The 14,628-nt window shown below is 47.7% G+C and overlaps 1 protein-coding gene across 3 annotated transcripts in view; it reads left to right on the top strand.

Annotated features, from left to right (window-relative positions):
- Positions 1–14,628, top strand: part of DELE1 (DAP3 binding cell death enhancer 1) — a 115,966-nt gene that overhangs the window by 36,648 nt on the left and 64,690 nt on the right. For 2 of the 3 annotated variants that reach the window (XR_012647667.1, XM_075010038.1), the window contains exons 10-11: positions 4,307–4,399; positions 9,525–9,681. Coding sequence is in view for 2 of the 3 variants with exons in the window: in XM_075010038.1 (XP_074866139.1) it covers positions 4,307–4,399; positions 9,525–9,681 (250 nt within the window). In the remaining variant the exon portion in view is untranslated. Of the gene's footprint in view, positions 1–4,306; positions 4,400–9,524; positions 9,682–9,954; positions 14,390–14,628 lie in introns of those variants that run through there. The other variant, XM_075010037.1, reaches the window with a different exon arrangement.

Below are 14,628 nucleotides of genomic sequence, written 5' to 3'. Positions count from 1 at the left end.
CATTGTCTTTGGTTCACCTCCTCTGGGGCACCTGGAACTGGCTACTGTCGGCAGACGGGATACTGGCCTGGATGGACCTTTGGTCTGACCCAGTATGGCTATTCTTATGTTCTTATGACTTTACGAAATGTGTTGCTGCCTGCATTTTAATCTCACCTGCAATGCTTATAATCTCAGTTGTAAGGTAATGTTTAAGTGTTTGCTCTTCATGTAAATCACCAGAAAGGAAACAGACATTGAGTGTAAAATTCTAGTTTCCAACACCAGGGTTGTCTGTTGCTCACCAAAAGATCAATGCCTGATAAACTGTTGATTGTCCTTTTCTCTCTGTCCCCATGAAGAGGAGACAAACAAGTGAATTCCTCCCAACAGACAAATTTTCAACTTGAAGCATGGCAGATAGGGGCCAGGGAATCCCTAACAAGGAGGAACTGAGAGGTAGCTGTGTTAGTCTGTATCTTCACAAAACAAAAAAGCAGTCATGTAGCACTTTAAAGACTAACTATATACAATAAATCCTTGAGTTGTGTGGGGGTTGCATTTGTGCAATCTCTGCGTAACTTGAATTGTCATGCAGGCTGAAGGGAGATGGGAAACTGACCTGTCCAGCTGGACAGGTCAGTTTCCTGGCTCCCAGTGTGGTAGAGATCTGGGAACCAGAGGGCAGCCTAGTTCCTGTCTCCCCAGTGTTTGCCGCTTGGGGGACCCAGCTGGTCCATTTCCTGTGCCCGCAAGTGGCGGGGAGCCCGGAATCAGGCAGCAGCCTGGCTCCCAGCTCTCCTTTGCTTGCAGAGAGGGGAAACTGAGAAGAGCAGCAGCCTTGTTCAGTTTCTTGGCTCCAGCCAGTGGAGGGGAGTCGGGAATCAGGGGCAGCCTGGCTCCCGGCTCCCCTCTGCTCCTTGGAGCCAGGAAACTAACCAGGGCTGCTGCCCTGCTCAAGCTCCCAGCTCTGCAAGTGGACGGGAGCCCGGCTGTCACATGGTTCGCAGCTCTCCGCCACTCTGGAGACCAGAAACTGCTCCTGTCGGGGCAGCAGCCTGACTCGCGACTGCTGTCCTTGACAGCAGCAGCTGCTAACCCCTGACAGATGCAGGAAACTGCTTCTCTCAGGCAGCAAGAGTCAGACTGCCGCCCCTGACAGGAGCGCTTTCCCCGCTACCATCAGGGACAGCAGCCTCACTCACGGCTGCTGTCCTAATAGGAGTGGTTTCCTGCTCCTCTCGGGGCAGCAGTCCCATTAGCCTGAGACATGCGCAACTTGATTGCCCATATCTTGAGGGTTTACTCTCTCTCTCTCTCTCTCTCTCTCTCTCTCTCTCTCTGTGTGTGTATATAGATAGATAGATAGATAGATAAAGACTCTTTAAAGTGCACATGACTGCTTTTTTGTTTAAAGGAAGAACTGTATCTTATTTGTGCTTTGCTTCCAAGGGGCAATGTTTACTAGTTACTAGTCTTCTCTCTATATGTTTTAGAGTCTGTCAGTGCTACATTTGTTCAAGAACTCCTATTAAACCATAAGAGCTACAATCACAAAATTTGATGTGTAGCTTCCTCTTACCCTAACTTAAACCAACATCAGGGTTTGTGCCTGGAAAGTGAGAAAAGCCTGAAACCCCAGGATTACCCAGAACATGGAACGGGAGGGGGCAGAGGGAGGCAAAAAAGAGGGGCACAGACAGGAAGGATGCAATATCATGAGTGGCCACTGGGGGCAGCTGCAGCACCACAAGAGAAACCCTCAGGCTGGGGTCTGCCATCCTGCCTTCCGCAAAGACCAGGTAAAGCTGCTGTGCCCCAAACCCAAAGTCTACCCCTCCCCAACCCCGCCCCCCTTTGGAGAGTCTAAAGGCCACAGAGGGGACTTCTAGAGGGGAGGGCATTCCCCAGACAGCCTGCAGGCCACAGGAGGGGGTGCTTGGAGGCAGGGGCAGCCCCTGGAATTTGGCCCTACCTAGGTGGCCTGTAGGCTGTGAGGAGGGGGAGCCCGCTGAAGGCGCCAATCACCTCGCCCCGCCCCCAACCTGCAGGCCAAATGGGAGCAGTCTCCAGAGCCTCACCTCTTCAACAGCCTCCACACCATGGGCGGGGGGCAGGCCTGCAGGAGGGATGGTAGCCACAAGTTCACTGGAGGTGAAGGGCAGCCCCCAGAGCCTGGCCACTCCTGGAGCACCTCACCAAACATGTTACAGGGTGGAGGGGCGGCTGGGGGCAACCCACAAAGTGCCATTCTCCCAGACAAGTGCATGGGTGGCGGAGGTTGGGGTCAGCCCACAGAGCACTGCTCCACCTCCAACAGGTTGCATGACAGGGCAGCCACTACCCCAAGCAAAGATCCCACTGGAGAAGCTGCAGGCCTGGAGGATTGGGGCCAGAGCAGAGGTGGGCATGGAGGGGCTGGGGCCAGAGCTTTCCAAAGCATGTGGCTGCAGCCAGAGCCCCTGCCAGAGCTCCTCAGAGGGCTGGGGCTACCTGGGACGGAAGCCTGGGACTTCCCCCTGGTCTGGCAAATTCTGTCATTCGGGGCCTGTTAGGCCCCAACCATGCAGCACCAGGGAGGTGTAACCTGTAGTGAAAACAGGGGAACTGGGACCTCTGTAGATTGGATAAGGGTCCAGAAGAAAATAATCCAGTGCATTGTGGGAATGAGGGTGGTGGACCTACCCGTGTCGCTACTGGCACTGGTATGGAGCTATGCACAGCTTGCTGTCTGTACTTACCGCGCCCCTCAGTGGTGTTAACCTTGTACTTGCCTTTTACTCACCTTCAGGTGTCATTGTAGGGTATAGTGTGGACAGTGGGGTTATGGCAGAACCATGTGCCTGGACACATGTACAGTCGCTAGTGCAAACATACTGACTAAGCAGGATAAAGGCGTTTCAAAAACCACTTATATTATTGTACTGCATGGGGGTGGTGCAATGGATCAGTAAATTTCCACCAAGAACCCACCCAAGGAGATTTTATTGTGCACTCTTGCTAAGATGCAGCTGGGATCTCAGGACTAGAAGAAGTGAGAGCTCATGCCTCCAGACTGCATGTTTTCAAAATACCTCCACTTATGCAATATGCAGTTGTTATCTGGAGTTCTGGCCACACATGCATCTGACCAAGCTCACCAGATTTAGCCTATAGGACCTAAGCCAACCTTCAGTCTTAACTCACAATTGAAGCTCCTAAACGTCACCTCATTGCAGCCTTGCTAATGTCCCAAAGGAGGGATTCTTGCAGGCCAAGCTTGAAAAAGGAACAGTTATTTTCACAGTAATTGTGATTCTCTGAAGTGATTTACCTGTGTGGCTATATGGTCCCTTCCCTCCCTTCCTACTAGTTTGGCGTTTTAACCAAAGTATCAATTCTGGGGTAGGCACAAAGTAGTATTTGGGGCTCTGCTTCATCATCTATGTCTTTGGATGGAAGGGACTTGGCAAGGGATGTGTGTGTGTGTGTGTGTGTGTGTGTGTGTGTGTGTGTATACACATATATATAAAAATATGTACAAATGTATACACACACACACACACAAATATATACAAATATATGTAAATATATACATGTATATTTATGGGCAGATTTAATTGTTTCAACAGCAAAATCCTTTCTTTAAACTCTCCATTAAAAGCAAACTGATTTTCTAGTTTGTCATCTGGGACCTTATATAATTGGAACCAGTCAGCTGTGGCCTCAGTGTAACCCAGTTTGTGTTTTTTAACATCATCAATATCATGAACTTTCTGAGCTTCAAGGGATAGGAAGGGCGCCAGCTCAAAACTGCTTCCCATATAGTTCAGAACTTGTGAGTTGCGTGGAACACTTCATGTTGCTGCTGTTAAATCACACACAGCTACTCTATAAGTGGTAGTCTGTAGATTTTGGGGTACTAGTTCATTGCCAGGACTCCTCCATGATCATTCAAACATCTGGCTCTGTTTGCCCAGGGCAGCGGAATATGAGAGTGTAACCTGAGTGTTACTGCAGTAGCTTTATTGCGAAGTAAAGAGTACTTAACTCCAAGCACCCGGATTCCGAGCCTTCGGCCTTTTTGTTGCACTTGTGACATTCCCATTTTTGCTATGACAGAGGCCCAGGTTTATTCTCTCAGTACAGCCGCTTCCTCTCTCAGGGCTTTGCAGCAGACATTCTTTTCCAGTCTGCTGGTGAACATCCTGCCTATAGCAGTAGAGGCCAAGGTTTGACACCACACAAGGAGCAAGTCACAGATACCGTGGTGGTGGGCATGATCTAAGAATCTGTATAAAAATGACAGCTCATCCCCAGTGATTTATGTTGTGTGATTTTGCTGCAGGCGCAGGCCTACCTTGGAGTGTTCTACACGAAGGGGGGTCAGCCTGCGATGCAGAGGGCTCTGAAATATCTGTGGCTGGCAGCCAAGAACGGGGTAAGTGCTTTGTCTGTGGAAGGCTAGAATTGCCGTGGTTGTGCCTTTGCTGGGTCATCTTAATGGGCTCAAAGGCCTTGATCAGGATTGCTGAAAATGAGGTTCCCTTTAAATGTTCAGTCTTGTAGTTGTAGTTTATAGCCGCCCTCAACTGCAGATGGAGCATAGCTCTGTCCTCTCCCCTCAAACCTGCACCATTTTTTGTGGGAAATGAAACTGAGGAACTGTCCAAGATTGAAGTGTCACTAGAGGAGGTTTTGGAACAAATAGATAAACTTGATGTTAACAAGGCACCGGGACCGGATGGCATTCATCCAAGGGTTCTGAAAGAACTCAAATGGGAAATTGCAAAACTATTAAGACTAGTTTGTAACCTGTGCTTTGGATCAGCTTCTGTACCTAATGACTGGAAGATACTAATGTGACACCAATATTTAAAAAGGGCTCTAGAGGTGACCCTGGCAATTACAGGCCCGTACATCTAACATCAGTTCCGGGCAAATTAGTTGAAACAATAGTAAAGAATAAAATTGTCAGACACATAGAAGAACATGATTTCATGGGCAAAAGTCAACATGGTTTCTGCAGAGGGAAATCATATTTTACTAATCTGTTAGAGTTCTTTGAAGGGGTTAACAAACATGCAGACAGGGGAGATCCAGTGGATATAATATACTTAGATTTCCAGAAAGCCTTTGACAAGGTACCTCATCTTATGTAAATTAAGTTGTCATGGGATAAGAGGGAAGGTCCTTTCATGGATTGAGAACTGGTTAAAAGACAGGAAACAAAGGGTAGGCATAAATGGTAAATTTTCCATATGGAGAGGGGGTAACCAGTGGTGTCCCCCAAGGGTCAGTCCTAGGCCCAATCCTGTTCAGTTTATTCATAAATGATCTAGAGAAGGGGGTGAGCAGTGAGGTGGCAAAGTTTACAGATGACACTAAACCATTCAAGATAGTCAAGACAAAGGCAGACTGTGAGGAACTTCAAAAAGATCTCATCAAACTGAGTGACTGGGCAACAAAATGGCAAAAATCCACTCTTCTCTGCACTGGTTAGGCCCCAGTTGGAGTGTTGTGTCCAGTTCTGGGCGCTGCATTGCAAGAAAGATGTGGAGAAGTTGGAAAGGGTCGAGAAAAGCTCAACAAGAATGATCAAAGGTCCAGAGAATATGACTTATGAAGAAAGGCTGAAAGGATTGGGCTTGTTTAGTTTGGAAAAAAGAAGATTAAGGCGGGGGACATGATAACAGTTGTACTTATCCATTGAAGAAAGATCAAAGGGATTTCCCAACGTATGTCAAAACTCTTATCTAAATGCATGGTGCAGTGCTGTTCTATCTGAAACAAACCATTGTCTTCCTGTCTGAGGGCACATTCCATGAGATCAGTAGCAACATCCACAGCCTTTCTAAAGGGAGTGTCTTTACATGACATATGTTGTGCAGCCATGTGATCCTCTAACCCCACATTCATGGCTCGCTATGCTTTGCAGTCCCATGAAGAGATATTGTAGTAGCTCAGGCAGTATCATCCACAGTAGACACAGTGAATCAAAATCCACCATCCAGCTAGTGGGGTACTGGTCTACAGTCAACTACCATGGAACACCAACAGGGACAGCACTCGAAGAAGAAAGAGGAGTTACTCACTTTGTGCAGTAATGATGGTTCTTCAAGATGAGTGTCCCTGTGGGTTCTCCACATCCCACCCACTGCCTCTCTCTACTGAGTGCAGTGGGCATAGTTAGGGCATCAATGACGGAGCTGAGGAGAGAGCAGCGCTGCATGCACTATCCCTAGTGGCATGAATAGCACACACTGGGTTAGCACATGCGCAGCTCCACTCAGTGCAGTTTGGAAAAGTCTCCGTGCTGCTGTGCTGAGCGAGCCCAACACCTACCATGGAGCCCTACCATGGAGCCCAACACCTACCAGAGGGACACACATCTCAAAGAACCATTGTACTTCACAAAGTGAGTAACTTCTCTTTCTCCACCCCATGCTAGACCTCCAGGATAAGCTGCCTAGAGCTACACGTCACACGTGAAATAGTGCTGATCTAGTGATGACTTTCGTGAGCTGTTTACAGTGGCTGCCCAGGTCTTGTGTTCCAGAGGCCACAGTTTATTTTGAGCCAATCAATGAGTTTGGGATGTGGGGAGTTCAGATTGCTCCTATGTGTTACTTACTTGCTTAGCTTTATTTGATCACCTGAAGTTCCTGCCAACCCTCTTTGAGGCTAGACTGAGTGATAGTATTCTTGTCCGTCATGTGGCAGGCAGACAAGCTGTACTGCTTAGATTGCCAATGGAGAGCCATAGCTGCGGAATCAGAGCTGGGACTTGCTATTCTCTACAGCTTTACAGGACTTTGTATGTCCACCAAATACATTACTATATCTGAGCAGGAGGCAGTGTGTCCTGTGTGCCCATGCTTTAAGGATTGCTCTGCTGATTGACAAGTGGGAGGAAACACAGGGCAGCCTCTCATGAATCCCCATTCTAGTTGTGTGGGTGTGCAGTCTTTAAACTAGTCCCAGTCCTGGTATTAGGCTGTACCCCCTGGGTTTCCTCTGTGGTCCATTGTGATCCCAGCTCTCCAGCTGTGCCTCTTAACAACAGTTCAGTTCCTATTGTAAGGGTTTGTCACAGATTGTAGGCCTTTTGCCCAGTGGTTTATGAGGCGGACCTGGGCCTGCCTATGGACAACAACCTTGTGACAATCACACAACATCTTTTTCCGGTAAGGACTCCTACAATTACAACACTGTGAAATTTCAGATTTAAGTAACAGAAATAATGAAGTTCATTAAATTTAAAATCCTGTGACCATGAAGTTAATCATAATGGATTGTGAATTTGGTAGCACCCTAATAATTATGTTGATTAAAATATGCCAACAATTACTGAGTGTGATAGGATGGACTAGGCCCAGAGGTCTCCTGCTAGCAGCCCCAGCCACACCCATCCCAGGAAAGGAGCAGTGGAGAGGCCCTCCAAATGGGCTAGAGGGACAGCCAGGAAGCAGCCAATGAGAGAGGGCCCAGGAGGACATTATAGAAGTGGCTAATGATTCAAAGATAAACACTTCCTTTCTGGAGCTAAAGGAGTGCAGGTAGTGCTTCTGGCTGGCCAAAGAGAAGTTGATTATGGGCAGGGTCTTGGGAAACAAGGAACACCATTGACTAGCCACTGGGCCTAAGAGCCCTGAGCTAAGGGTGAAGCTTTGTTAAAAGCTGGGGCCATGCGAGAGTGTCCCAGAGAACTGAAAGCAGTACGCAATAAACCCTTGAGTTACAGGGGGGTTGCATTCCTGCTACCACCGTGTAACTCAGTTTTTTGTGCAAATTGGGGTGAGGGCATGGGCGGGAATCAGACTGTGCCTGGTTCCCAACTTCCTTGGGCTTTCAGGAGCTGGGTGGTGGGGAGCCAGGAACCAGGGGGCAGCCTGATTCCTGTCTCCCCGCTACTTGCAGAACCCAGAAAACTTTCCTGGGTCCTGCAACTAGTGGGGAGACAGGAACCAAGCATCAGCCTGGTTCTCAGCTGCCCTGCACTGACAGGAACCAGGAAACTGACCAGCCATGAGCTGGTCAGTTTCCCGGGTCCTGCAAGCCGCAAGGGAGCTGGGAACCAGGCTGATGCTTGGTTCTCATCTCCCCACAACGTGCGGGACCCAGGAAACTGAATAGCCCACCAGGGCTGATCAGCTTCCTGACTGCTTCTCCCTGCCTTCCCCCAGCCACAGGGTTATCATTCTGACAGCCATGATGCTGGGGGAAGGCAGGGAGAAGGCATTTACCCTGCCTAGCTGCCTGCAGTTCTGAGCTACGAGGCAGGCTGACAGCCGCAGAGCAGCTTCAATTTGTGCTTAACTCACCTTAAAGCAAGTTCTGCACAACTTGAAGCCGCATATCTTGAGGGTTTACTGTAGTTTAAAGAAGACTATTCACAATGTTATGGGTGGGGGTGGTGTTGCAGTACTGATATCTTTGCTTGTGTGCTTCAGCTGCTATTGTCAGTGGCTATGCCTGAAGAGCTGGGCCTTAGGTCTGCAGCTGCTACTCTCTGGTCAACCAGTTCTGAAGGCAGCAATGCAGAAGTAAAGGTGGCATGTTATGGCATTGCTACCCTTACTGCTGTGTTGCAGCTGGCGGGAGTGCTGCCTTCAGAGCTGGGCACATGGCCAACGTCCACTGCTTTCCAGCTTCCCAGCTCTGAAGGCAGCGCAGAAGGGTGGCAGTAGTGTGGACCACTTGCCCCAGAATAACCTTGCAATCTCCCTGCAACTCCCTTTTAGGTCAGGACTCCTCCAATTTGAGAAATGCTCATCTTCCCACCCCCCACCACCCTGACCACTTCCCTCCCCATGAAACCTGTATAATACAGTATAAAATCATATAAAATACCAGATTTCACAGTGGGAGACCAGGTTTCACAATGTCACATATTTTCCCAGGCTGCACATTAGGTAGAACTCTAATAATCATATATAAAAGGATGAATGGATGAATCCAGAACAGTATATGCTCAAAAAGAAAGTCACAGATGTTACACAGCAAGATGACCTGGCTCAGTCACAATTCATATTTTTTCTTTTGTTATTTTTTTATTTTGAAGACGGTCCATGGTTTTTACCCACATTTGAATGACTAATCAAATCTTCATTTACATATATACTCAGTAAAGTTCTCACACCATGGACACTGCTGTCCTTGACAGTAAATACAGAACAGGCCCTTTATGTTGTGACTTGCCTATGTAAATCTGGGGACTTGGAAGATAGTTACTTCAGTATATTTTGCACTATTAAATTTCCAGGCAGCTAAAAGCGCGCTGGGTTTACAGCTTTTATTGTCATCTTGGACAATAATATTCTTAACATTTTCCCAGTCCCTGGTAGTTACGAAATCTGTGGCAATTTTTGCCCTTTTAGCAATACTTTGAGGAAGAGGTAAATTTCTGATTGACGTTTTGTTGTGTTGTATGGATGTTGGCGGTTTTAGGTTGTGAATGTTTTTCTTTTTTGTATTTGCCAAAGATATGTCAGATAAATTGAATTGAATAGTCTGATCCCCTCTCCTCACATCTGGCCTGACTGCTGTGTTTGTATTACATCTAGGATTCCCAAAGCAGGTATCATGTTGGTGTTTGCTATGAGAAGGGCCTTGGCGTACAACAGAACTTCGCAGAGGCAATGGAGCATTACCAACTGTCAGCTGCTGCAGGAAACAGACATGCTCAGGAGAGGGTGCGATTTGTTGAACAGGAGATAGCAGGTACTACAGCATCGTAGGCTAAGCAAAAAGAGGCATGCCAAAGGTTTGAGAAGCACTTGTACGAACAAGGAAGTCCCTGTTGCCAGAGCCCCAGGCTGCACTGACATGAAAGTTGACACTGTTGCTGTCAATGTTGCTGCAGTAAGGGTCTGTCTTTTCTTGTTCTGTACCCTACCCTGTGCTCAGTGGTTAGTTGTTGGGGGTGCTGAATGGTGGGATTTCTTACTTGTAACCTCAAGGTTTCAGTAATTTCTCTCTTTATGGGCTTGGCAGCCATGGGGAGCAGCCATCCAGCATCTTCCAGAATGAGAGTGTTCTCCTCCAGCCCCTGCCTTGGGACCCTGGAGCAACAGGCAGGGCAGTGCCAAGCCTCTTCAAAGGAACATCGTGCTTTTCCCCTGCCCCACTCCAGGAGCACAGGCAGTCTCGGAGGTGCTGACATCAGGGGCCTGCGATGGAGTCCAGCCCCAGAACACACAGAGAACCTATCGGATTCCTCCCTCCTGGAGCCACCGCCAGTGCTCTATTCTCAGGGGATAGCAGTTGGCTAGTAGGTACTGACAGAAACAGTCCTTTCTTGTGGAAATGATGTGCAAGAGGAATACTACCGTCCTCCCATAACTCCACCCACCTGTGGGACGACGCAGCAGTGTGGTGCGGGTAGGTAATGGGGGTGGACTACAGTGTATGCAGAGAAGAGGAACGGCAGATTCTCTAATGGAATGGGAATGATACAGAGAAGTCTCTCTGTGCCGTACTGATACTACTCTGCAATACCTGGCCTAACTTCATTTAGCCCCAGCTCCTCCACTCTGACTTAACCCAGAGGCCTAGCCATCTGCATTCATACAGCCCAACCCAGCTGAGCCCCCATGTTTTGTGAACTGGGACAGAGTCCTCAAATTTTTCTCATGGCTTGCAGGCCATACTGGAGACACTGCTGAATGCCAGGGCTCCTGCTCCATGCTTCATCAGTCCCCACTCTGCACCATGTCACACAGTGGCTTGGACACCAGTTCACACTGAGATGCTCTGCACAAGAAGTTGTAGGAGTTTAATTAAATAATTTAGAAGCCAGTTCAGTCAAATAGATGCTGACCTTTGCCTGCCCCTGTACTTCTACCACACAGGCTAGACGGCACATGCCGGGCTTAAGCTGTGTTAAGAGTATCCACACACAAATTGCACTTAGTAAAATAGAGATAGCCATGTTAGTCTGTATTCTCTCAAAACAAAAAAGCTGGCATGTAGCATTTTAAAGACTGATAATTTATTTGATGATGAGCTCATCACCTAATAAATTACGTTGTTAGTCTTTAAAATGCTACATTGACTGCTTTCTTATTTTCACAAATTGCACTTGTTTAACTCAGCAAATGTTCCTGTAGTCATACCGGTGCATCTCTGCATGCAGCCTGGTCTCATGATAGCAGTTTTTCACTGGACCCTACTCTCAATTTCAGCCTCCATTCTGCAACTGCAGGGCAGTCTCCCTCTTTGTTCTCAGAGCCTGTGGCCTTGTGTTCAATCCACTGAGTTTACTTACAATTCCTTTGTGAGGCAGGATGCAACTGGCAGGAAATCCCTCTGACAGATTTTCCTGCTTTCATAATAACCAGGGCTGCTCCTGAGCATCATCTCCCTGCTGCAGGGAGCAAATATACACCCACCCCATTCCTTTGTTATAAGACTCACAGGGGAAAGGGGCAGGACAGAAAGTTGAAGCATATATAATCTCCTTTTTAATTCACTAGTTTATGGTCATCTACAAATTAGTCCAGTGGCTACATGCAAATAGTGCTGAGCTCCCTCCATTTCTGAGCTCCCCCACAGCCACAAGCACCTCTGTTGTAGCTTGCATGGGAGCTCAGGCCTGTCCCTGGACCAGAATTTGCCTCACAGTCATGTGGTTGCTGAAGAAAAACAAATTTGTTTCAGAAGTCAGCAATTATGGAAGAATTAGTAGTGTAATTAATAATAAGATGGCACCATCAGTAAAAAATGAGCCCCATACTTTAGAGCATTGTTTTTTTGCTTTCAGAGACCTTTGGACATTCCACAAAGTATTTTGGAGAGTCCAGGGTTAGAAGAATTTGATTTTTGAAAAGTTAAGAGAGCTTTGAGTGCCACAGAGTTTTGTTTGGATTGCTCCATCACCTGTGCAGCCACAGTATGTAGAGGGCTGTCTTAAGAAGACGGTAAGTTGGGAGCAAGTTCCATTTCCAAAAATTACTTTTCATGTTCACCTCTTTAAATGGAGAGAGAGAGAGACAGACAGACAGACAGATGTTTTTCATCTGGGGCCCCATGGCAATTGTTTCACATGTTCCTGGGGCCAAACACAAAACAGCTGCAAACCCACTTCCCCCAATCCCCAGGCTTAACCCCTCCCAGCCTTAAACCTGCTTTCCTCATCCCCAGGTTTAACTCTTCATAGTCCCAAACTGTCCCCCTACTCCCAGGCTTAACCTCTTGCAACCCTAAACTGCGCCCCCCCATCCCCAGTCTTTACTCCTTGCAGACCCAAACCACCCCTTTACCCCCAAACTTAATCTTTCACAGCCCCAAACCATCCCCTCGTCCCCAGGCTTAACCCCTCACAGCCCCAAACTGCCCCCAGTCTTAACTCCTCACAGCCCCAAACTGCTCCCACCCCACCCTCAGGCTTAACACCTCACAGCCCCAAAACCAGGATTAACTTACCTTACACAGAAGCTCCATGTGCTGCCACTCCCTGCTGCTCCTTCACCAGGCCACTGCTTCTTCCTCATCTTGGCTGCACAGCTCCCCCCCAGCCCTCCTATTCCCTTCCTCCAGCTGCAGCATGGCAGGGGCAGCTCTGTGCCCTGCTGTACTGAAATAATGGGACTCAATTTAATTGGTTTGATAGCCAGATCCTTTTTGACAGCCGTTAAATCAGTTAGATTGAGGTCTGCTCTTTCAGCGCAGCAGGGCAGGGAGCCAGAGGAGGAGTGAGCAGTGGTAGCATCTGGAGCTGCGGATGGCTTCTTAAAGAGCCACATGTGGCTTGGAGCTGCCCAGGCAGCTTTTAAAAATGGTGCTGCCACCAGCTCTACAGGCCAAATAAAAAGGCTCCACAGGCCAGATTCTGCCCAGTGGCCCACATGTTGACCACCCCTGCATTAGACGAATTTGGCCCTGCGTTTGGTACTGATACTGTCAGGTCTTTGCCAGCTCTGGGGAAATGAAGTTACCAAAGGGGGCCCACAAATGCAGTCATTTTGAAGAACTCATCTGAAAATTTGTAATGAGACACACTAAAGTGGAGCTGTCAGTACCTTGAAGCAAAATGCTGTTTAGCCTTAACTAGGCTCCAGCTGTTTCTAGCAAGCGCACTCCTCCTCTAAATTACAACCTCCTCAGAAGTAACTCATCCAGTGCAATATTGAACGGGTGACAGTTGTCAAATATTTGAGCAGTGTCAGTGCTGGAGGATACTCAAGACATAGGCATTCATATAGAAAACACTACTACTATGTTCTGGGCCTTTCAGTCTATAGAACTATGGCTATACCAGTTTTATTATATGAAAATGAAACATAGGTACCGAGGAAGTCTGAAGAGCGTGGACTGATGTTTTAGATTCTTGTCCTCATCATTGGTTGCTCCTTATTTAAATGGCAGGACAGGATCAGAAATAGTGTGGGTTTGGAGTTGACAATTATCTTACTATGATAATATCAGGTGAAAGACTAATGAATTCTGAACCAAGTTTACTAAGGAACACAATGACCTGGCTGGCAATCAAATGGGTGCCAAAACCTTTAGTGGTGTCATTCATGGACAAACTGAATATCCAGCCAGATCAGAGATAATTTAGGTGGTACTTGATCTGCAACAAGGCCACCCCTGCCTGGGCCTCATCTACTCTTCCCACACTCCTGTGGCATACGGCGTACCCCAAATCATAAATACCTGCCCGAGACATCTTTCTCCTCACCCGTATTTTAGCTTTCACAAATGCCCATGCACACGTGTAAAGCTCACCATCCACGTATGACTCACCCTCCCTTGTACCCTACAGCTCTCACACATCCTGTGGCTCACTTGCCTCTCCACATCCCTCTAGTCATCTCCACCCCTCCAGTCCTACCCACTCTACATGTGCATCCCAGTGTTTCATCCTCTTCTACATATCTAAACCCCTTACTGCTGAACTGAAGATTGTCACTGGGCTGAGGCTTATGGGTGAGTATTTTTACATCAGGATTTCCACTGTGCTTTGTAGCTGCTCTGCTAGCTTCCTCCAGGTCAATTGATCTCCAGGCTAGGCTTCTCTTGCCCCCACCCCTTGGGCTGCAGGCTTGATCCTGGTGACTGTAGCCTGGCTGCTGCCCCCATGGGAATTCTCAGGAACAGCCGTCTTCAGTGAGTTCCCAGCCATGCAGGGATAGAGAAACCACAGTAAGTTATGTGTTGCGGCACCATGGGGTTATGAAAGAATAATGCTGAATTCTGAGGCACCTTGGTAAAATGTATTATTCCACAGGTGTGGAATCACAAAGCCCATGAACTCTTGAGAGGAACAGGGCAGCTCTCAACTCTGCAAGCTCTTGTTTCAGGCTGTCTGAAGACTGAGTTGGCAATACTGTATCATTTGTACTTGGTCATGTTTATGAGGCTTTCATCACAACCATAAAGGCTAAAAAACATTATTTTAAATAAAATTGAATATCCTAGAACATGATTTTGCAGTGGTGTGGTGAATTCTTCAGCTGGGGCACCTGGGGCCCTGTCTGTGAACACAGGATTGCCAAATTTAGTTCTCAGAATGCTGTTGATTTGTGACAGAGTGAGAGCTATTCATTGCTTTTTCTAACACACTGGCTATGTCCACACTAGCCCCAAACTTCGAAATGGCCATGCAAATGACCATTTCGAAGTTTACTAATGAAGCGCTGAAATACATATTCAGCACCGCATTAG

The sequence above is a fragment of the Carettochelys insculpta genome, chromosome 15 (assembly GCF_033958435.1).
Source record: "Carettochelys insculpta isolate YL-2023 chromosome 15, ASM3395843v1, whole genome shotgun sequence".
Lineage (NCBI taxonomy): Eukaryota > Metazoa > Chordata > Testudines > Carettochelyidae > Carettochelys > Carettochelys insculpta.
This window is presented reverse-complemented; position numbering and strand designations above follow the sequence as displayed.